Source organism: Sarcophilus harrisii, chromosome 2 (genome assembly GCF_902635505.1).
Source record: "Sarcophilus harrisii chromosome 2, mSarHar1.11, whole genome shotgun sequence".
Classification (NCBI taxonomy): Eukaryota; Metazoa; Chordata; class Mammalia; order Dasyuromorphia; family Dasyuridae; genus Sarcophilus; species Sarcophilus harrisii.
In genome coordinates, this window is record NC_045427.1 from 379,387,699 (window position 1) to 379,412,580 (window position 24,882).

General features: G+C 33.9%; 1 protein-coding gene across 1 annotated transcript in view; it reads right to left on the minus strand.

Moving 5' to 3' along the window:
* Positions 1-24,882, minus strand: part of PRELID2 (PRELI domain containing 2) — an 88,197-nt gene that overhangs the window by 27,266 nt on the left and 36,049 nt on the right. Inside the window, exons 4-5 of the mRNA XM_012551578.3 lie at positions 22,729-22,889; positions 1,547-1,652 (exon numbers count right to left, since the gene is read on the minus strand). Of these exons, the coding sequence (XP_012407032.1) occupies positions 1,547-1,652; positions 22,729-22,889 (267 nt within the window). The remainder of the gene's footprint in view (positions 1-1,546; positions 1,653-22,728; positions 22,890-24,882) is intronic.

Below are 24,882 nucleotides of genomic sequence, written 5' to 3' on the forward strand. Positions count from 1 at the left end.
GGAGGACCTGAGTTCAAATCTGACCTCAGACAATTAACACTTCCTAGTTGTGTGACTCTGGGCAAGTTACTTAACCCCAACTGCTTCAGAAAAAAAAATAAATAAAATAAAATAATTGAGTATCCTCCTCTCACCTAAGTTCTTATTTATGTAAGCCAAAGTTATCAATATTTACCATATTAAAAATTAAAATATCTTATTATTGTAAAAAACTTTTCACTTTGACTCCTTATAGGGGTTTTGGGTCAGCTAGGTAATCCACTGGACATTGTTGGGCCTAAAGTCATTAAGACATGAGTTTCAAATCTGGCTTCAGATATTTACCTGTTGTATAGGACCCTGGGCAAATTATATATATAGTTTATCCTATTTAAACAAAACAATAATAAAAGAGTTTTAATGACCCCTCCCAACCATATTTTGAGAACTATTATTCTTTGTTGTTCAATAATTTCAATCATGTCCAATTCTTCATGACAAAAGTTGGGGGGTTTTCTTGGCAAAAACACTTATTAGTGGCCTTAGTCTGGCCAAGTCATTTAACCCTGATTACCTCAATTAGAAAAAAAAAAAAAAAAAAAAAGAGGGGCAGTTTGATGGCACAGCCCTTCAGTCAGGAGGAGCTGAGTTCAAATCTGACCTAAATACTTACATGAACTAGCTGTGTAACCCTGGAAAGTCATTTAACCCCAATGGCTTGGAAAAAAATTTTTAAATTTAAAAAAAAATTCATTTAAAAAAAAAGAAATATACAAAGACACTATAGTAGTTTGCTTTTTCCTTTACCAGCTCACTTTAAAAATGAAGACACTGAAGCAAACAGGGGATAAATGAATTGCCCACAGTCACATAGTCTGAGGCCAGATTTGAACTCAAGAAGATGAATCTTCTTAATTCCTAGTCCATTGCTCTATCCACTATACCACCTAGCTACTCTAGAAAACTCTTTAAAATTATAAACTGCAGAGATATCTGTCTACAATGATAGTGGTATTTTCCTTACCTCATACCACTGAAATCAAAGATCAAGTCACTACTCTGATACCTGTGGATGAATTTCAGGGGATCCATAAACATGGACAGAAAAAAGATTTTACTTTTACTTTAATAGAATTGGTTTTTCTTATCATTCCATATATTTTCTTTATACATTTAAAAGCATTATTCTGAAAGGGGATCCACAATATTCATGAGTCCCAAATGTAATCTATGACCAAAAAAAGGTCAAGAATCCCCAGTATAAAAGCACTAGAATGCAGGCCATGTTGGAAGACTATTCTAATCTGAATTAAGCAAAGAATTACTGCTTTTAATTATTAAGGAAATTAAATTGAACAGCTACATAGTTTGATTTATATCAAGAAGCAAGGAGAAAGGATGAGATTTTTTTTCTAGCCTGGATTTTTCCAGTCAATTCCAAAACTCACAGAAGGCATGGAATCCAAAGTGAAATTATCAGAATGAATAGTTTTTTTAAAGAGACCTGAATAGTCTTCATCAAAGTAGGAATGCCAGTGATTAGAAGGAGGAAGAGAAATAAGCTTACCTTCTGGGCACCCTGCTTTAGAAAAGTACGGGCAAAAGTCTCTAATATGCAGTTGAGAAATCCTGCCCCAGTGATTGATATTTTGCCTCTTTGTATGAATTCTGTCCTGCAATAGAACATATCCTTCAGATGTAATTTTAATTCTCTGTAAAAGATGATACAAATTTTCAATAAATTAAAAGGATTATTTATGCTTTACTGTATTGAATAATAGCCTTTTTCTCCACCTTCCTTTGTCTTCTGATTCTGTCTTGGATGCAAGACATCCCAATATATAAAATGCAGTATAAAAACCCCAGGAGGATATTAACCTGTTACTGCACAGATAGTGAATCTTTTCAAGTTTGGACACTGGCTGAGGAAAATTGGGTTAAGTTGTGTATTTAGGACAAACTTAATGGCACTTTTGTTCTTTTACACACTTTGCTACCGTTTCCTACTTAGGCCAAAAATCACAGGGAACTGAAACTATATATATATATATATATATATATATATATAGTGGTTATTCACACAGAGGGATATGATTGAGCCTGGAAATTTACAGAGTAGAATGTTTCAGAGGTCCCGGTACAAGGTCCTGAGAGCAATTTGTGTAGTAAGTAATATATTTACAAAGTCAGCCATAGTGATTCAGGCTAGGCCCTCCACACCTACCTTTCCCCCAACCTTTTCTTCATTCTCTCAATCAATTATGCTTTTCAAGATCATAAAGCAAAGGTTTGAGTACAGAATCAAGGTAAGCTTTTGTCTTTCCATCAGTTAAAATAATGAAAAATCCAAAGTAGCGGGGAAAAGGGGGAAAATGTTAGAAATATTATGTTTTAAATTTTTGAGAAGGAAGGAAAAAAGATAAGCACTTGTATACCTATTATGTGCCAGGAACCAGTGAAATTAATTGATTTACTCAGGGTCACACAACTGGTTCATCTTTGAGATCAGATTTGAATTTGTTTTCCTGGCTCCTGGCTTACACTCTATCACATGGTGCCTGTATATAAGGACTTATATTTTGATATAAGACCTATCATTGTAATCTGACTACATGTACATTAAAAAAACAACTAAGACACTAATGAGTTTACAGATCTTCAAAAAAAGCATCTTGGGCTAACAGAAATTAAATGGTAACATGGGGAATGAAAGATTATCATTCTCTTGAGCCACTTAGACTCCCTTCTCCCCAAAATTTTATTTTCAATCAAAAGAGGGGATATTTGTAGCTTTTTCTCTCCTTTAACATGGATAAGATAGAAAATAAAAGGCACATTTTCTGGTAATGTGCATTCACAGTGAAGGCATTTCTGGTAACCTCTTGGATCCAAAAAGCTTTGTTATCATGGTCTAAATTGTCCCTGTAAGCCCTAGATTGGACTCTTTCCACAGAAAGCTACAGCCTATGCATTCTGATTCGTAAGGCAAAAGAAAAGCATTCAAAACTCCTCTCTCTCTCTCTCTCTCTCTCTCTCTCTCTCTCTCTCTCTCTCTTTCACACACACACACACACACACAGATGATCAATTTATCTAAATATTCAGAATGCTTCTTTCTATCTCTCATGCCTAAATCCATTTAAAATCATTTATTTGTGTAAAATTATTGAGACAATCTTTTCCTTCCCTGATTAGAGATTGTGAACATAGAACTTTACATACATTTCAATATTTTAAATGAAAAGTTGGACATTCTTAGTTTGAGGGAAGCCAGAGTCCTAAAAGTAGATAGATTTAAGTTAGGGATTAATGAAATTCTCCCTTACATTATAACTAACTAAAAATTTCCTAGTCACCTAAAGCAGAAACCTTTTGATAAATGTCTTCAGAATCTACCCACATATCACAGAATAACAAGGTTCAAAAGAGAAGTTATACCCTTGTCATAGGACAGTTTATTTTTTAATAACTAAAAGGCAAAGGCAGCTAAATGACACAGTGGAAAGGATACTGGTCCTGAAGTCAGGAGTCCAAATCTGGACTCAGATACTTACACTTACTAGGCAAGTCACTTAACCACAATTGCCTCACCAAAAAAAAAAAAAAAAAAAAAAACCCCAAAACTAAAAAGCAAGAAATTCCAAGCTTTCTCTCAATAATTCATCCCAGGATCTAACAACCCTGATTAGTAATTTTTGTATTATACTAAATTGTTAGTGCTATGATTTATATAAATGAAGTACAGAATTCAGTAATTTAGAAATACTGTAAAAAACAAAACAAACCAAAAACAAAATTCAAAGGCATTTAACATCTAGAATGCAGAACACTCTAATATCAGCATTTATTACTTTCTTATTTAGGTGCTATAACCAGTCTAGCTCTTCCAAAAGGCAGTGTGAAAAGTCTTGAATTATCTTATCATATGCATTAGATGTGTGGAGAATTGGGTAATAAAATGGTGTGGGAGAAAATATTATGAATCCTATCACTTCTTGCTACACAACTATAGGCCATCTACCTCATCAATGAAACTCAAGTTACTTTTTGAGTCACACAAATGGCGGTGTGACTATGAGCAACTATTTAAGAATATAAGTTGCAGGAAAGGCACCTACCTACATATGATGGAGTTTCTTCACTTTGAAGTTCCCTGTTTCCCTGAAATCACAGGTCCCCTATCCCTTATTATCCACATGGGGGGAAAAAATGGACAACATCTGTTGCCTCATATAGGGCAAATTTGATAGTTATAATATTTGTGTCTTTTTCCTCAGAGAGCTCATAAGTACTATGAGTTTTTTTTTTGTTTTTTTTTTTTTTTGAGGTGGAGAAGGGGAGCTCTCTTTTTTAGCTAGGCAAATAAAGGCTAAGTAATTTAATCAGGGTCACATATCCAGTAAAGGTATTAAACGGCTGAGGCCAGATTTGAACTCAAATTTTCCTGATTTGAGGACCAGTGCACTAGTTCTACACATACCATCTAGCTATCCCAAAGAAATTGCTTTCTAAATTGTGATTTTTTCTTGTTATTTTTTTTAATATGAGCTCCTACTCTTATTATTATATGTCCACTTATTTCATTCTGCCTTCACTGAAGATTGTAATGGAGTTGATCATCAAATTTTCTGTAAGAGCACTTCATATGCAGATTGATTCAAAAGCCCTTATGTATCTTTTCTGCAAAGAAGCACAACCTTTAATTTACCTTATATTTAAGTCTTTTATTGAATCATCTCTTACCTTTCTTTTCTCCATGCTGGCCAAAACTAGTTATCTTCTTCCCCTACTATTTCATTACTCAATTCTCCATACATCTAATGCAGATAATAAGATGATTCAAGTCTTTTCACACTGCCTTTTAGAAGAGCTAGGCTGATCATAGTGCCCAAATAAAAAAGTAATATGTGCTAATTATAAAGAGTATCATCTTATATTCTGCATTCTAGATATTAAACGCCTCTGAATTGTTTTTGTTTTATTTTGTTTTGTTTTTTACTATATCTCTAAATTGCTGAATTCTGATCAATTTATAATCCACTGAGGCAACATGGTATAATGGATAGAGAGCTGGCCCTGAAGCCAGAAAGCTCTCTGTTTAAATTTGGACTTGACACATACTGGCAAGGTGACCATGAGCAATTCATTAAAACTATAAGCTGAAAAAAAAAAAAAAAAAAAAAGCACACATCTGCATAGCTAGATGGAGTTCTCTCACCTGGGAATTTCCTGTATCACTGAAATCACAGATATTTATTCCTTATTATCCATATAGAAGAAGAAGAAAAAAAAAGGAAATCAAAACTATCTGTTAGCACACATCATGGCAATTAGATGGACAATTCATTAAATTAGTTTATGTATGAGCAAGGAGTCAACAACTACAGTCCTGCTGATAAGATGAAAGAATACCTGACCTTGCCAGCTTCCCTGCCATTGAATTCTTCAAACTCCCAAACACTATTAACTGCTATGCCAATGTACCCAAAGGTTTCTGGGCCTCTTCATCCAGCCTTGTCTACAACTGAACCCCCACCACTCTTGATATACTCTCTTCCAAACAGAATGTGAGTGCCTGAAAGCTTTTCAATGTATATCCCCAGCACCTAACACTGGGTCTGGCACTTTGTGAATGGGTATATATGTAGATAAATGTATAACAAATGTAGACATATAACATGTATTATACATATGTATTTGTACATATATAAAATATAACATTTAATATGAAAGAAATTTGAATTAGATAACTGTCTGGAATCATTAAAAGTACTAAGACAATTTACTAAAAACATGACAGCTCAATTTCCTCCTGTTTTCCAACTCTGGGTCCAATGGTCAAAAGTCAAATTATAAAAGGTTGAGGAGGGAAGGATTGATGAGAAGTAAAACCAGTGAATGGAACAACCTTTTACAGAAGTTCAACAATGCAGACAAAGTGACATCGAGCCTTGACCAGTCTGATACCAGTCAACTTTTAAGTTTAGAAGAGACCTAAACATGTTTTCAGGCATTGGAGAAGGTCTTCCTGGACTCGAGGATTTACTACATCACACTGCCCCTGTGGGGAACAAACTGACCAGTAACCAATAATGTACAGGTGTAATGATGGAAGGAAAATAAGGGCAGATTTGAAGATAAGAGATTAGATTGGATAGTGCAGGATTTCCAAGGAAATAGAAGGGATGACACAAGTGAAAAATATAACCTGATTTAGGAGAAAAGATTATTTCAAGCAGGGGTAATGATTAAATATGTTGGGAGGTTTTGAAGTGTCAAGTAGCAAAGATGAGGGAGCTTACAATGCATGGCCTCAATTTTTCAATAAGAGGTAAAGTCACCTGCAGTGAGATACAAGGATAGAAATGGCCCTGAGAGCTTGAAAGCGTGTTCAACAGTCAATCAGAAATGAATAGAAAGGAGTACCACACAAAACCCATGTAAACTACGACCAACTTAACTTTATGGAACTTCGTTCTTTTGGGTTTTTTCCTATAATCTACTTCTATAGTTTATCAAGGTTATTTCAAATCCTTAGCCCTTATAAAATACTGTCTCACAGGCTATTCTCTAATATGTACAAAAATTTGTTTATCTAAGTCACTAATGATTGATGAACTTGAAAACCTTCAAATGTAAACATCCTGAGGGCAAGAATGTCTTCCTATTGTTGGTTTCCAGTATTAGGGTTTTCCCAGTGCCTTAATACATCAGATACCTAAAAAATAAAATATTTGCTGAGTTGAGTTATTTTTATTAAATGAATGCATATGAAATATGTTCCATATAAGATTTTCTCTTTTCCTCTTTGGAAAATACCCCTGGCATTCATGCTGCTGGATTCAGTAAGGAGCAGTCTTCACCTGGTTGATCAATGAACAATGCAGTAAGAGCTACAAAATTTTATTGACTAGCCTAAGTCCATTTGGTCTTTGTATCTGAAAACACCTATTTTTTTTCTTTAAGATTGATGTAATTAATTATGTAACACATGAGATCAAAGAAAAGAAAGAATAATCCAAGTTCTACAAACTGCTTCTTATACCACAGGGTATAATCAACCTCCCTTTGTCTCAGCTTCATTTGGTTACAATTGTGCTTCTATCTCTTTCTGTGGAGGACAAAAAGTTCACAGAAAATATTGATTGCCATTTAATCCCTGGAGTACATAGCTACCTATCCTGCGTCCCTGAAATGGCAGTCACGGGGAGAGCAATGTCTATTAACGAGATCCCACCACTGAATTATTGACTGGTTAAGTATGGCAAATCTGGTCTAATTGTTTTCATGATGGGAGTTCAATTAAAGTGCTTTTGAGAGAGAGAGAGAGAGAGAGAGAGAGAGAGAGAGAGAGAGAGAGAGAGAGAGAGAGCAAAGAAAGGAAAAGAAAGTAGTGGAAGAGAGGAAAAGGGGGAGAAAAATAAGAGAAAGGGAGAATGAAAATAATTCTATTCAGATTGCATCAAACCTTTCCTTCAATATCACTGAGCAAATGGGTTCCCCCAAAGGAAATAGTCTTGATAACCTCATATTAAGCCAAGTTTCCTATTCAAATTAGGCCCATTAAGTGAATTTAAAACATTTTTGGTTTTGGGGGTTTTTTTGGAAGCCAAGTAAGGAAATCCCCTCCAAAGACAGACGACAATTATTCTACAATTGAAGGGGTTGTTTGTAAAACTGAGATGTTAAGTGAGTTATCTCTGGTTCATCAGATTAAGGATCTGAATTCAGTCTTAGGTTGACCATCTAGTACACCATAACACCTCTATTTGCCTATATTTCCATTATTTAAAGCAAAGCCTGTAAAGATTCTCTCATCTCATCTTATTTACTCACTAGCTACTAAAAGTAAAGAAAGCCCTGGGCAAGGCATTATAAGGGACTATTCACATAATCTAACTGTTTCTGCAGCATAGTGGGGAAAGTACTGATCTGGAGTCCTAGCTTCCTAGCTGTGACAATTGCCAGCTGTATGGCTTTTGGCATGTCACCTGACTGAGTTTCAGTTTTCTTATTTGTAAAATAGAAAAAATAATACTTACACTACCTACCTCACTCAGTGATTATGAGAAAAGCACTTTGGAAATTTTAAAATACTATAGAAATATCATTACTACATAAAATGCATTTTTGTGGCAAGACAACATTGCAACAACTGGTCGTGAGTATGGAAAGGAGAGGTAAAATAAGGATGGGAGGGAACAGTAGGAATAGGAATGGATCATAGAAGTTGAGCAGACCTAATCCAATCTGATACTTACATTGCTAGTAAATGGTAGGTATAAATGCAATTGTCATAAATACAAAGGATTCCTCCACTTCTCCAGAAGAAAAATTCAGAAAAAGAAAAAAAACAATATCATTTAGTACTGTGGCTCCCTAAATAACCATTTATTTGGTTTGTGCCATGCCATTCACAGTCCTTTCCTCAAATATGCAAAATGTATTTTTAAAAACACCTAACAGCTTGGATATCTTCTACAAAGATTGTGCAGATCATTATTCCACCATATACACACCTTAAATCTTTCAAACTATATACTTCTATTCTTTAGCACCAATGTTAAGAATTATGCCAAATAATTATTGTAAATATACCAGGTCCTTTCATAGATACTAAGAAAGATAAAAAAGATAAATGAATCAAGATCTTTAACCTTAATGAGGTTGCAATCTAGGGTTTGGATGCAGGTTCACTCAAATACAAAAATAAGTAACCCATGAAACAAAAGAAACCAAAAAAAGTTTTCCAAACACTGAAATTTTAGTTTTTTCTCTTGGGAACTAATTGTCTCTAGAAACATAGAAGTTGTCATATTAGAATAACCCAATTGGCGATTGATCCCAGAATACTGCCTTTAGCAATATTCTACACTAGATACTTCAGGAAAAGGAGAAAGAAAAGAAATAAAAGCACCCCATCTCTGTGCAGTATCATACACGAGAGATAACTCTTCCTCTTTCTTCATCTCAATTAATAATAAAGCAAAGTTTTGAAGTAGAATTTTTTTAACCTTGGCCATTTTTATCTCTGGGCTAGCATAATGTGTGTTATTGTGGAAAGAATTCCAGACAAGGAGTCAAAAGATGTACATTCCAGAACTGGTTCTGCTACTGACAGATCTCTGTGCCTCAGTTTTCACATCTGTAAAATAAGCAGTTTAGACTAGATAATCTCTACAGTCTCTTCTAGTCTTAAATATTAAATTAAATCAAACAGAAATTTATCTTAATGAATTCACATTTGTATAATGCTTGACTATTTACAAAATGCTTTCTTATTTTATTTTTCAATTAACAAGCATTCATTGTCTTTCTTTCCCAACTGAAAAAAAGCAAAAGAAAACCCCACAAAATACTATCTATACAAGTTCCCTTCTATAATATTCATGATTCCATAAATTTTCATTGATGGGAGAGAGGGAAAGTATAATTTACTAAAGAGACCCAGACAAATTTGATCTTTAGTTTTAATAGGTACAACAAAATAAAATGTCTTTTCCTGTTTACAGTCTTGAGTGGAAGAACTAGGCATTGATGAATTAGTAGTTTGTCAAACAAATAAACAAATACACACAGCAGCCCCCTCTGACTACTCACAATCTACTTATCAGGCACACGACCATTTTTGTACCATTGACCCCCTTGGCAATCTGGTGAAACCAATGGGTGTCTTCTCAGAATATTTTAAAATATTTAATATAATATATAGAATTTTGAAGGACTGCAACTACACTAAAACACAGTTATTAAGACTTTAAAAAATTAGTAATCCATGAGGATTTCTGGGTTAAGAAAGAACACCTTGTCTAAACAGTCACAAGAAAATAAAGGAAGCAACAAGTTTCAAGAGAAAAACATAAAAAGACCCATACAGTAAGTGGAATACAAAATCTTATGATTTGAGTCCTCCATTTTCATTATATGCTGCTAACATACATACATAATGTCTCTGTTGGGACAAAACAAGGATCCCTAGGATCTGCAGAAAGCTTAATATTGAGATAATACTCAGATCCCAAGTACCAGGAAATACCAAAGGATCACTATTAGGATAAGGGGGAAGAGAGAACTGGAAGGAGAGAGGGAGATTCCCAAGTAATACTTTAATAGCAAATTTTTTTTAAAAAGCAATGTCTAATGGTGCTTTTTTAAATTATGAATTTTAATAAGTGAAAGAGTGGGAATGACTGAAGGAGTATCTTTCACAGGAGACCAGATGAAATGGGATTAGCTTGAACAAGTAGCCTCAGTAATATTTAAGTATACAGAAGATGATATCAAAGAACTAAAGGGTCAACGGATTAGAGGTCACACAGTATAGATGATGAGTAGAGTTTTGTAAAGAAAGGTACAACCAATAGATTATAATTCATTGCCTTTCATCTTTCAAAAGATCATACCTCCCTCCATTCCAACAAGCGTATTATCAAATCATTTTCCTGGTAACACTCCATGTTCTCCAACTCTCCCTATTTCCTCCCTACCTCCATCAAAATTTACTTGCTCTGTATGCCAGTACTTCCCTTACAGCCCAGAAAAGAAAAGTATTAACTTCAAATCAGAAAGACCTGAATTCAAATCCTACTTCAGACACATATTAGCTATATCACTCTGGCTAAGTCATTTAACTGCTCTCAGACTCATTCTCCTTATATGTAAAAGATGACTAAACTTGATGTTCTTCTAAATCTAAATCTATATTTCTAGGATCCATTAATGGTACCAGTTGACTTTAATTATACTTCATTTGCTAGAAAAGCAAAGATGAAAAATTATACACTTCAAACTCCCCCACCCTCCAGGAGCTTATGGTATAAGAGGGAAGACTGAAATTCAACATAAAATACTTGTGGTAAGAGCAAAAGAAAAACCCAGAGAAAAATACCCCAGAAAAACAAGGAAAAAATCATTTCAATGGAGAAAAAATAATTTTAATTGATTCAAAAGAATCAATTTTGGGTATGTAGAATGATATTTATGAATGCATAGAGACAAGAGGAAGCAGAATGAGACTGAGGAAGAGCAAGCAGTCCAGTTTGGCTACGCTCTAAAGTGCTTCTTCATCTCTATTTTTTAACTTCCTTCATAGTAAGTATAGTAGCATGAAATACAGTTGGAAAAGTTGGTTAGATAATCTGGACATCTGGAGAGGTTTTAAGAGAAGGTAAAGGGAACAAATATTTATTAAGGGACTACAATGTGACAGACATTGTACTTAGTGTTTTGAAAATATATTCTCATTTTTCTTCTCACAATGTTGAATTCAAGACAAAGAAATTTAGAGTCACTGAAGTTTATTATTCCTTCCCTACTTAGAGACTTGTATATTTTCACAATACCTTTCTTTCTATGTGATGCCTTTAATTCAAAAGGCTGAATCAAATAATGGAAATTCCAAGTACCTGACATATTCAGCTGTTTCTCCCTTTATTAATAGGGTTAGCCCTAGGGAAAGATTCCCTGAACCTGTAAGATTCTGTTCAACTGAATCATATTATCAATAACATCTTTCTATGGTACTTTATGGTTTTTCAAACACTTCCCCAAAACAATGTGCTGGGGAAGATTGCAGAAGTATTGCAATCCTCTTTTACAGATGAGGATAATAATATTGGAGCTCAAATTGGTAAACAGACTTGTTCGGTCACACAGCTAGGAAGCATCAGTATTGGAATTGGGAATGACTTTTGGGGGCCAGACATGGGAGTAAGACCACAACTACACACAATTCAATATTATCTGGATCATAAACTAATAGTCACTAGCACATTCATAAGCAGCTTTCTTAAAAGCTTAGGAACTCATAACAGCTGGTTCCTGTCAGACATGGGTAGGTCTAACTCAAAACTTGGGAGGAGCAAAAAGCATTGGTTTTTTTTCTCAATCACCTTAAACAAGGGGCTGTTGCTTTATTTCTAGAGCAAAAGGGAGAATGCATTAAGGGCAACCATTGAATTTCTTCTCAGTGCTACAGCATGTTTTACAATTTGTGTTCTGAGTATGGATGTGTATCAAAAGTGTCAGCAGTGGATTCCAGCATCTGAAATTACTTCAAATGCTGCTGTAAATGCATAGTAGGAAACTGAACTCTGCTGCTCAATTTTGCTTTCTCGCTTTTTTTAGCTACCAATATTAACATTGATTACAAAACTGACAGTATAGTCACCAGATGCTGATTCTCAACATGATTGAGGACTGTGATTCTGTTCCTAAGTGTACCAGCATTATGCTCATATTTTTGCTATCTGAAGGAGTTTCAAGCTACTGCATGTAAAATCAACACCTTGGTTAAAAAAAATTATTGCTGATATAGGGAAGAGAGAAGGGAGGAAACCTTTCTATTCAGTCCCTCACTTTTTATTGTAAAGTCTAAGTATCATCTATCAAAACCCATAAAAAGACTGTATAAGATTGGCACTAATCAGAATCACTTAAAATCTTCCTCTTTATCCTGTGTTTCTTTTTTATCTGTTGTTACCAGTTATAAATTCCCTCTTACTCAGATTAAAAAGTACCATTGCTTGACTTCTCTAAACTTTTCAAAAGGGCATTTTATTTCTTTAACTCCTGGCAGAGAAAGGACATGTGAATAGTTCACATGTTATACAAGTAAAATAAAAATTTAAAACTCATTGAATTAACAAACCTAGCATACTAGACTATTCCACCTTAGGAATCAGTTTCATTAATATTTCAGGATTCTAAAAAGTTAAATATTCAAGACAATGATTCAAAAATCAAGATGACAACATCAAGCTGTTGTACATTTTAAAATTTTTTCTACAATCATCTTGTAACATAAGTAAAATAAATATTATTATTCCCGTTTTTCAGAAGCAGAAACTGAGCAAATAAATTAAGTGATTTTTCTGAGACATCATCATAATAGCTAGCATTTATATAACTCCTCAAGATTTGCCTATCATCTTACATATATTTTCTCATTTGAGTCTTACCACAACTCCTCTATGGTGGGTATAATTATCTTAATTTTATAAATGAAGAAGCCAAGTCTGAGAAAAGTGATTTACCAAAGATCAAAAAGCTAGTAAATATCTGAAATGGGTTTCAAATTTAGGTCTATCTGAGAAAATGTATTTGTTTTGCATAAAGCAAATTTGCACATATATAAATATATTTTTAACATTTAAAATCACTTTTTAAATCTGTATTGTCATCTTAATTCAGATGACATATTCCTTTAAAAATGTTAAATTTGGAGAATGAGCTATACTGACTACAATAAAAATGTCTCTATCTTTGATATAGCTCCAAACAGTGATATTTGGAATATTGACATGTAAAGTGTTTCACAGAAAGTTAGTGGCCCAGTTAATACCAAAAGTCAGGTCAGTATAGGGTTCTCTCTATTGACATCACTGTCAACATGTTAAGGATGTTGTCTGAAGGCTTCTCCAATTGGTCAGTGGTATGATATTTAAATCTAATTGACCTGCAAAATATATACTTGTTCTATGCATGTTTACCTGTGCTCAGCTTTTGCTTCCTTCTTCTGATCAGTAAGCTATCAGTAAACTGCCACTTGCCTACTGGCAACATACTCAGTATTCCTCATGGACAAAGACCCCAATGACAGCCAAACTAAAATAGGGAAGAAAACACAACAAAAGATATTAAATATATTATAGGTCTCATAATTTCTTTTGGGACCCCTCACTTTTACGGCTCTGGCTACACAGGTAAATGCTAATCTCAATGACTATGAAAATAGGGTCAGATAAATAATTCTGCTTAGCAGAAGAGCAAAAAGAAAGAAAATATAACCTCATTTCAAAATGTGAAACCTTGTAAACAGCAACTCTTGTCAGAACATGAAGATAGCCAATCTGAGTATGGTATTTTTCCAGGAAGCGCGAATTCTTTATCAGATAAATTATCACTCATCTAACATAGGGCAGTAAATTCCTTGCAAAAAGAAGACAGATTTTTAATGTTCCCTTCAACTCCCAAATTCCAAGAATTTGAGGATACCAGTTAGATATCCCAGACCTTTTAAAAGTACAAAGAACTTTTAACCTATGTTAGACATTAATCACATTCCAGTTTGGGGTTTTTTTCTACACACATCTTATTTTCCCTTCTACAATGTGGGTGCCTTAGGGGCTTGGACTGTATCTTAAATGTCTTTGCATGTTCAAGACCTAGTACACTGTAGTACACACTATTAATATCAAAAAAAATGATAAATATGTGTTATGTAAATGAATAAATAAAGAAATAACTAAGGGAGATAAGGGAAGGAAATGCCCTGGAAATAGTAAACACAAAATAAAGGGGGTGGAGGGAATCCATTAAAGACATATGTGTGCACATAAAAAAAAAAAAGATAAATTAATATGTTAGAGGGCAGTGCTTTGTAGAAAGAGAAAGAAAGAAAGAAAGAAAGAAAGAAAGAAAGAAAGAAAGAAAGAAAGAAAGAAAGAAAGAAAGAAAGAAAGAAAGAAAGAAAGAACAAGAACAAGAAAAAAAGAAGAAAATTTATTATTCTCCTTTAATTGCTTCGTGTTTCAATAATAGTTTGACCACTAATTAAGGACAGGGTATGTGTATCTGTATAGACTAATGCTTTCTTTGACAATAAATCCAGAGGCGTTTTTTTTTTTTTAAAGTCATTAGCTATCTCTTTAATTCCTTTATCTCTACAACTAGAATTAAAGGTAAAAAACAAACTCTGAGCAAAGCCTGCCCAGCCAATGACTTCGGACAAGTCAAGCACAAAACAAAAAAAGGAGAGAAGCAATCTGGAAATGCAAGTAAGATGGCAAACTAGAGTGCTATCAAGTTATCTACCCAAGTTGTTTCTAGAAAAAGAAATTTCAGCATTTCTACCATTAAAGGAAAAGAAAACTCAATGATGCTTAAAATATGCCCATATATATACTGGTATCATTAAATTCCCAAAAGAATAGATTTAGCTTATCTCTAAGTATTGGTGTTGGGGGTATGTGTTTTTAATTGATGCAAACCAATTTAGAATTAAGTTGTTTTTTTTTTTCCCAAAGTAACTAAAATGTCTATACCCTTTGACCTAAGAATACCATTGATAGACATATAACCCAAGGAATTTAAAGATAGAAATAAAGATCCCATGTTAAAATCTTGATAGTATCACCTTTTGTGAAAGTAAAGCAAATGACCTTTGCTTAGGTATAGCTAAACAAATCATAGTACAAGAATGAAATAGAATATTACTGTATTATAAGAAAAATATAATGAATTCAAAAGCATGAGAAGACATATGACCCTATGAAGAGTAAAATAATCAGCAAAATAGTATACACAACCACAGCATTGTAAATGGAAATAACAACAATAAAGCTGAATACTATTATCAAAATGACTAAGCTTCACCCCAGAGGATTGGAAAAATGTTGCTCCTTCTCTTTGAAGACATGAAGGATGATAGGTGTGTAATACTGTACATAGTGCCAGATATAGTTGACATGTTCATTGTTTTTTTTGTTTGTTTGTTTTTTTGTTTGTTTTTTTTTGCTTTTAAATTTTTTTAAGAGGAATGGTGCTTTGGTAAGGATGAGGTAGAAATATATTTGAAAATTAAATGACATTAAAAACTAAAACTATCAATAAAAATAACATTTGCAAAAGCATATACCTACCAGGTTTATGTATTTTATTAAGATATGAAGTTTTATTGACCTTATTAATTGGAACTACTATGCCAATATTCTAAGAATATTCATGTGACAAAATTTAGCATCACTGACAATTTGTCAACGACAGCCACTCGCCACTTTCATTTAATTTGTCTCTAAAGTTGGGCCTGACTTACTGCTCATGGTTTTAAAAGAATTTAATATTTCATATGCATTGATTCAATGCAAATTTATAACAGATGCCTACTAAATCTAAGTATCCTATATTCCAGGTAAATATTAAGAAGTCTTAGAAATTATTTTTAAGTATTAAAGGATAAGTAGATTTTCTTAAGCTTAAAGATGTGTAACATGTAACTGAGACATTTATTCAAAGATAGAAAAGCCCTGGTTCTTAAGTATTGTGAATTTAATTAGTCTTTACTACACTGAAATTAAATTAAATTAAATTAAAATGAAATTTCCCTCATGGTGCCATAAATGTTTTTTACTTAACACAAAAATCTCCATGCTGCTATGGTTCAGAAGTAAAAATAAGTAATTCTCTTATATGGAAAAGTAGTTAGTTAAATATTTTATAATTGTATTCTTCAATTAAAGGAAATGTTTATTATTGAAATAAAAGCAAGTAGGCATCAAAGTATGATTCTTCATCTTCCTTGATATTTAAGTTTTTAAACTAAACCTATTAACAAGGTACAACATGAACAAAAGGCACCAGAAATAAGTACAGATATGACTTCCAAATGTGTTTGCAAACCTGCAATGGAACTCATTAATAAACTAGCACTGATTGTAAAATCCCAGAGGTCAAGCACCATCTCTTATTACTAATCAATCAATGAATATTCATAAGTATCCTGGGGATAAACAAAGTTTAAATAAGAATGTGTCCTATCCTCAAGTTGTCTATTTGGAGATAAAATATGAGGACACATATCTATCATACATATACAACATTTGATTGAAATTACCTTGGAAAGTTACAAAACAAAGTATTAACTAAAACCAAGAGGCAAGGTTCTTATGGAAACATAATTAAAAAAAAAAAAAAAAAGCCCTTATTTCCCGTTTCTTTAATCACAATGAAATTTTAAACAATTGACTTTGAGAATAAAAGTATAAATCAAAATATAATGAATTATCTGCCTATAACACCAGATCATTATCTTTTCAGTAAGTCTATAATGGTCAAAAAGTAACCAAAGGTAGTCACTTCTATTTTAAGGTCTTTGACACCACAAATCAGGTCTTGTCTTTCTTCATTGTGTTCCTCTCCATGTCCTACTCTCTCACTTGTTCTCTCTCTCTTTCTAATACATCCATCTACAAAACAGTAGTCACTCAGTAAATGTAACTAATTGACTGATGAAAGTACAGATGCTTTGAAGATGATGAGGTTAGTGGCAGGTTCAGGGTTCAGGGAACCACATGAAGAGGTTTAGGGTTCCTGGAGGTAAGGGAGTTAGATGAAGAAGTTTGGGGTTGTGTTACCAAATGAGGTTAGGTGCAGGGTCCCCTTGATTCCCCTAGGATGTGGCACAGGGTAGGGGTTTGTGGGAACCCCTTCTGGTGACAGAGATCCTTCATAAAGGTATTTACGAACCCAAAAAGCTAGACTGGTAAAAGAAATTTATTATTGGTATTAGGAAGTCAGTCTTTACTATGTATGAATAGAAAGACTGAATTCCTTAGTGGCAAGGTCCTGACAGAGAAGTAAAGTTTCTAGAAGAGAAATCCTGACAGAGAGGTATAAAGTCTTGTTAGGGAAATAGGTGAGAAAAAGATAAAGAGGGGATAACACTGAAAGAGAATGTCATTTTAGCAGGCAGAGGGTTGCTGCTATGCCAAGGGGAGAGAATGGTTCCTTGGCATAGCATGGCATCATGTTAGGTCCTCTGCAAGGACTGAGCCCCATGTTGGCTCTTTTTATAATTGAAACCTTGGCTACAAGTTGAGGGTTGCTCTTGATGGGGGTTGGGAGCAGTTTGAACTGGAATCACAATAGAAAATCTTGGAATTGAGTATCTCTGGGTTAACTTCCAATTCAATGGGGCTGGAATCTCCAGCTCCAGCTAAGTAGGCGCGTACTCAACTAGCCCCACTTAGATAACAGAATGAAACCATTTTCCATGGGGCGGGTCTTTCACAGAGGTAGGGTTCAAGGAGAATCTCTCCTTCAAGGAGCTTCTCAAGTGCTTTACCCTCCTGGCTCACCCCCAAAGTGAGAGAGAAAAAGAGAGTTTTGGGGCTCCCCTTGTCAAAGAGACACATAAATTCAGGTGTCAATCAGTTCTGACTTCATAAAAGAAAAAGCACATAACTATATAAGAACATTGCTAACCATGGTCTGAAATAAGATAAAACCTACTTTTGTTAATAAGAGTAGAAAAAGTACTTTTTTTTCTACTATTTTTTGAATTTGTAGTCATTAAATACCTCACTCAACTTTTACAGATACTGTGTGATGAGTAGGTAACAATCTTTCTGAGCCTCAGTTTCTATATCTCTAAAATGAGGTTAATAACAGGATCCAATGAAATAATATATATAAAGTGATTTGCACATTTTAATGCATAATTTAAGCTTTAATGATTATCTCACTCTCATCTTTTTTAATGGAGTTCAGACAGGAATGGGCCTATGACAAGTAGCTGTTCTTTTATGTTAAATATTTTATGAACTATTGCACAGGTAGAAAAAGAGCTGATTTTTGTAATTTTATAAAAGTTAAAACTTGTCTTCAGTAGACTCATTGAAAGCCTATTTAGGACAGTTCCAGAAAGCTAAAATCATGAGGATGATTCTAACTTCACACTAATTCCCACATAATTTTGATTTCTCCTGCTAGTTTTTTTTTTATTCCACCCACCTTGATGGTTATGAGTATTTGATAACAACAGCATCTATTAAAAAACATAGTTCTTAAATTTTTAAGACTCAATGTTGTGCCCAGGCAATTCTGGACTGCCAGTGATGTCTTGTTCTGATACAGTTGGTAAAATATTCAAAGACATTTTGCAATCTCTATTTGTAACATGGAAATTTGTTATCTGATATTTTATGAGATAGAGAGGTTCAGTATATATACCTAGCCAGTAGTTCTTGACTTGGTAAGCACACTAAGTTCATATAGTCAGCAATGATTATGTTGCAAAGGTACCACTTTTTCTTTGCATAATCTCCACTAATCAATAAGTTCAGACTCCTTAAGCACAACCCATTTATAATTTCTGGTAGTCCTGCTCTGGTTGACATCATAACATCATAACATCATTGACATCATAAACTCCTTCATTTGTATTAACAAATTCATATGGCTCAATTAATTATTTTATACATTTTTGTACAAATATTTTTGGTTGAATTTATGTGGATGTCACCAGTGGAAGACCTTTCAATTCCACTCTTGGATCTGACCTACTTTCAATTATTCCCAGTAAACCCATTGGCATATACATATTCTCAAGTTTTACTATTGCTTGGTAAAGTGTTATTTGCTTAGTCCAAAAGTATTTCTATAAGTTCTGAACTGATTTATCATGTGCTATAAAAATACTTGTCAATCAGCATCTTCTTTTTGTTGAGGAAATGTTAATTTTTCCAAAACTGCCTTAGAGTAAAGGGCTCTATGTTTTGTTCATATTTTAAATTGTTTTATTACATTACTTTATAAATCTGTCATGGTCTGCTTTGTGCATGCACAAACTGATATCGCAGAGGTGTTAATTGCTTTGAATATGTTCTTCATGCTGGGCTCTGATTGCAGGACACCAATAAGTTTCTTGACATTTATGACTTTGGTATCTTTGTTTGACATGTATTACTTAGAGGAACACAAGGTAGTTTAAAGTATCACCTCTTTCCATTAGTTCAACTTGACCTCCAATTTTGAGCTTCTCTCTTTAGTCTCTGTTTTCTGGACATACATTAAGGACTTTATACTTGTCAAGTCCAATTGACATTTTTGTATCACTGAATAAAGATTTCACAAAATGGGGAAGCACTGTTGTTTTATATGTTTGGGGTGGGAAGCTATCTAAACTTGATATTATTGATATATATATATATATATGTCAAAAATGTTATTATTTTTGCTGGGTTTATGTAATTCAGTGTAATAGATTTATTAAGTACCTACAATGTGGAAGACACTGTGCCAAGACAATTCTATAGATTCTATAGATCTCCTGGAGGACAGAGGCTCTGTCATGCATTTCTTTTGCATTCTTCTCAGCAATAAGTACAATGCCAAGCAAATAATAAGTACCCTATATTTGTTTTTGCTTTTTTTTTAAGTAAATAAAGATTCTTTAGAAATTAGGGGATCTATGAGGAATAGACTTCATCACCTTCTTTCATCTCCCAACTTTAACAGTCTAAGATATCCAATTCATTGATCCAAAGATCCTGGCAGATGACAGGGTATGGGAAGATGTTGAATTAATTTAGTGAAGACAGGACTGATTTTGAAATTAGCTACGTGTAATAGAATGGAGGGGGAGGTGGTTAGCCTGAAGTGGTGAAAAACTCAGGTGGGAGATGAAATTAGACATGCAAAGGGAAATAGAGCATAGTCTCAGGCAAATACTGCAGGAAAATCCATTTCAAACCTATCTCGGAATTGAAGAGACAGGCAAAGCATAGGGACAGAATGACATTTGGCTTCCTATCACACACCCACACCTGCTAACCAACACACAGCTTGTAGATCTAATTTTAGGCTTAACAGCCTTGACAGTTTTTCTCTTTAAAAAAAAAAAAAAAGTTCATATTTCGTCTTCTGGTCCTTGTAAATGACTAGTCATTACTATCACAACTCCTAAGGGGGAAATGAAGGGAAAAAAATGAATGTATTTCTTTAGTTGACTTCTCTCCCTGAATTACCTACTTGTTTTAAGATGTCATGTAAAATGTCTTCCTGAAACCATATCAAAAATTAAATATCTATGAGTTCCCTGGAACCCAAATATTGCTTTTATTCCCTACTTTTCTGCTTATGAAATCTCAGATGACTTCCCATTGCCTAAAGGAAAAGATCCAAGGCACTTAGCCAATCATTGAAGGTTCTTTACAATCAGTCCCTGACCTACCTAATATTCCAACCTTACTTCCTACTACATGCTTGCATAAATTATCTTCCTCAGGCAACCTGGCCCACCTACTTCCTTACAAATATGTTTTTTTTTTCAATCATTCCAATCAATAAATTGGGACTCAATCAATAAATTGATTGCCTAACAGATTCTCTTCTGTCCTCTACATGAATTTTCTCCCTACTCCTTTCTAGCTAGTTCTACCTAATCTTCAAAGCCAAGACCCATAGCCCACCAGGATTTATTTCCTCCCTAGAATGAATTTCTATTGTACCTATACTCTGTACCTTAACCATTTGTTACTTAAATTCACATTTATAGTTTTGTTAAATTTTTTCAAATACCTTTTTTATTTCCCCTATTCAATTTTAAATTCTTTGAGGATAAGGGCCATACTTTATACTTCTATATATGACCTGCAGGTCCTAGAATGAGAAAACTAGAAAACTCTTAAAAACAATAACAAGAGTCACCAAGAAGCAAGCAAATCCAAGAAATTCTAAATTATGCTGTTTAGTTTGTAATATAGGCAGATACTGATCATAAAAATTTGAAGTAAAAAATTCTGTTTTTCTACCTAAGAAAAAGTTATATGTTACATTCCGGTCCATACTTCCCCTGCTTTCAAAGGCAAACTATTCTCTATTTTAAACAGTTAATACCTTTCCAAATTACCTCTTAGGAGCCCATCCAAAGCAAGAAGTAATCTTTTCACAAAAAAGACCATCAAATCCAATCTAAAAGTTTTTAAAGGGAAACATTAGAAATGTGATCAGAAAAATCACAAAATATCAGAATTGAAAGGAACCCAAAAATTATATAATCCAATCTCTTCAAAAGGAAGAAATGAAGAAATTAAGAATGACTTGTCCATAATTACACAATAAGTTAATGGCCACATCAAACTCAGGTGGCCTAATCACCAGCCTTATATTTTCAATAAGCTATGCTAAAACTAATTGCCACTTTTAGTAGGGAAAAAGAAATCCTAGAGTTAAGGGCAAGGGGAAAAATAAAGTACCAGTAAAATAGTAACTTTAAAAGGTTTTGGAAAATTTCAAAACAAAAATATGACGGAATAAGATTTCCAAAAAGTTATTTCCAAGATTTCCAGGCCAAGTGTCAAGATTCATTTCACTAAGGAAAGCTCATTCAACAGGAAAAGGGCCTAAGAAATATCAGGTTGAAATGAAATTAGGTTCCTGTCTAAAATAGATCTTTTCTATATAAAATTAGAAAATCTAAATTGCTACACTTTTCATACTACTATATAGTAAGAAAAACTTTATTTTATACATGCAGATGGTACTCTTATCTTCAGTCAGATGTTTCACCAAATGGGAAACATTTGGCCCACCTGAGAGTACAGATTGCTCAGAACAAACTTGTCCTCATACTAAAGAAATAATTTAACATGCATCTTATTTTGGTAATGTATGAACAATAGCATCTTCTTATAAGGATGACCACAAAACATTGAGTTTCTTCTTATCAATTTCTATTCATATCTACTTTAACAGAGTACATCATCAGACAGTATGGCATAAGTGAGAGGCATCATGGCAGAGTGGATAAAAAGCCAGTCTCAGAGTCCAGAATACTTGCTTTCAAGTCCTATTTCTGACCGATACTGGCTATATAACTATGGCTAGGTCCCTTAGCCTCTCGGTAACCCCAGGCAACTCCATAAAATGACAAATTGCAGAGCACTTGCCAATCTGCAGGAATTGAGGAACTTTTCCTTCCTAAGAAGGCTCTGTACCAATGAAATCACATAAGTAATTCAAATGGACAGATAAAAAATTTAGCAGGCTAGTAGAAATTTTTTAAAAGCCATCTTTAAGGGAATACAAAGAGGTAATTTCAAAAGGAACTAAACTACAACATTTTTAGGGGCAAAAGGTATGAATCAGAACAACATTATAAGCATAAAATTAAAAAGAGAAGGATAGCAAGAAAAAGAGAAAAGAGAGGAAAAGTGGAATGTGGGTAGTAAAGAATGGGGAGAATCTTACCAATTTGGATTTTCCAAGCTTTCCCTGAAGACAGATTCTTCATTCATGGATGCATACTGGGTCCATGTTAGGCAATGACTTCTTATAGACATATTTCTTTCCTGAGGATTGAGCCATGATTCCTCTTCTAATTGGATATTTGGCACTTTTAAAATGCTCACCTGTCCAACAAAGGGATGGTAACTTCTTATCTTTGCAAGGAAGCTACATGAAAAGGAACTAAGGAGGTGCTTTTAGTCTTGGATAATTAAGAGGCCAAATGACTGTTAAGGAGAGATGACACATCTCACCAACTGCTGTAAGCCCTTGCTAATCAAATATACTTTGACCTTAATAAATGCTAGTGAGGACATGCAGATGGCCCAAGATTTATGCAAGCTGTGTAGTCCCCTGGCCAGATTTCCCTAACCGCTAAACACTAAGTAAATTATCAGCCTATTTCATGTTTCAGTTCTAGCTCGGTTATGGCCCTCTTAAATTGATGGATTCTAATAGGACCCACTTACAGACCTTCACATGCAAGATAATATCAGGTAAAATATTTTCTTCATTTTAGTCTCTGCTCAATACCTGGAAATTTATGCTTTCCTAAGTGGAGATGTGCAAAAAATAAAAGAAGCAGAAGTCAGAAGTACCTTAAATAATTTAAGGTTTGAGATGCATGACAAAGTTGAATGCATTTTTAAATAATAGATTCAATATGTGTATTTGGAGCAATGGTAGTAAGCATTGTATATAGAAACAATCCCTATCACACTCTCTGTATGCAATGCAAAACATTTTACCATCTCAAAATGAAAGAAAACTCATTGCTATGGTGAGGTATAGGCTCTCCCTTCACTAAAAGTCATCTTCAATCTTTAACACAATTTTGAGTTTTCCATAAGGGAAATAGCAGAAGCCACTGTTTTTTTCCTCTCACTTGCATGAGATAGCAATTCAATTTCAACTCTAATAATTTAGGGAACAGAGTTGGGGTTTGAATTATATACAATCGATTAAAATTTTAAATGTCTATAAGAATGTTCTAAATCCAGTGTCTTTAACTACCCCAAAAAACTATGCCTTTTATGAGCCAAGCAATGGAAAAGAGGGAAAGGGAACTTTTCACTTACCTTCTTCCAAAAAAAAGTATCAGCAGTGTGGCTTTAATGGATTTCAAAGAGAAAAAATAATTTTGCTATCATACTTTGTCTATTACATTAAAATGGCTCCATAGAAACATGAGTACCAAAACAAAAATTTAAAGGAGATCTCCAAAGTAGGTACCATCTTACATGCTCCTTTTATCATCTTTGACCATAAGTTTAAAAGGGAAGATTATCATCCTTCCTAAAAGGTCAGACTAAATCTGTACAACTTTTACACATCAAATCATTTTTTATAAAAAGAATCACTTTTACCCTTTGGGGAAAAATGTAAAATCCAACTCACTCGTGCAATATGTTTCCTATTTCTTTTAAGACTTATTTAGATCTTCTCTGTATCTCCATTATAGGCAAAAAATAAAAGAATTAGCTTGAAACTGAACTAGGATTTAATTTTTTAATTACTATGAGAAATTATTTTTGTTGTTCAGGTGTTTTTCAGTTTGTCTAACTCTTAGTGACCCCTTTTAGAGTTTTCTTAGCAAATATATTTTCATGGTTTGCCATTTCCTTCTCCAGCTTAATTTACAGATGAGGAAAATGAGACAAACAGAATTTCGTGATTTGCCCAGAATCACACAGCTAATAAATATCTGAGACCAGATTTGAACTCAGGAAGATGGGTCTTCTTGACTTCAGACCCAATCTTCCATCCACTGTGCCCCTTAGTTGCCCATGAGGAATTATAAGATACTAGAACTCTGGAAGTTGATCAGGCTCCTTCCACATGAGGAAATTTAGGTCCTGGACAAACTCCCATTTTTCTGAATGCTCTTGCTAAGGCAACTTTGCTGAAAGGCAAAGGGGATGGGCCATATGAATTTTTGCACTGATGCTTTCACCACTCTATTTAAAGACTGAACTGGTTGAACGTTGAAGAACAGAGTTCTACTTTCAGTTTAAGGTGGCGGCAATTGGGGTTGAATGACTTGCCCACAGTCACACAGTTATTAAATGTCAGGTTATATTTGAATTCCTCCTGACTCTAAGGCCAGTGCTCTACACA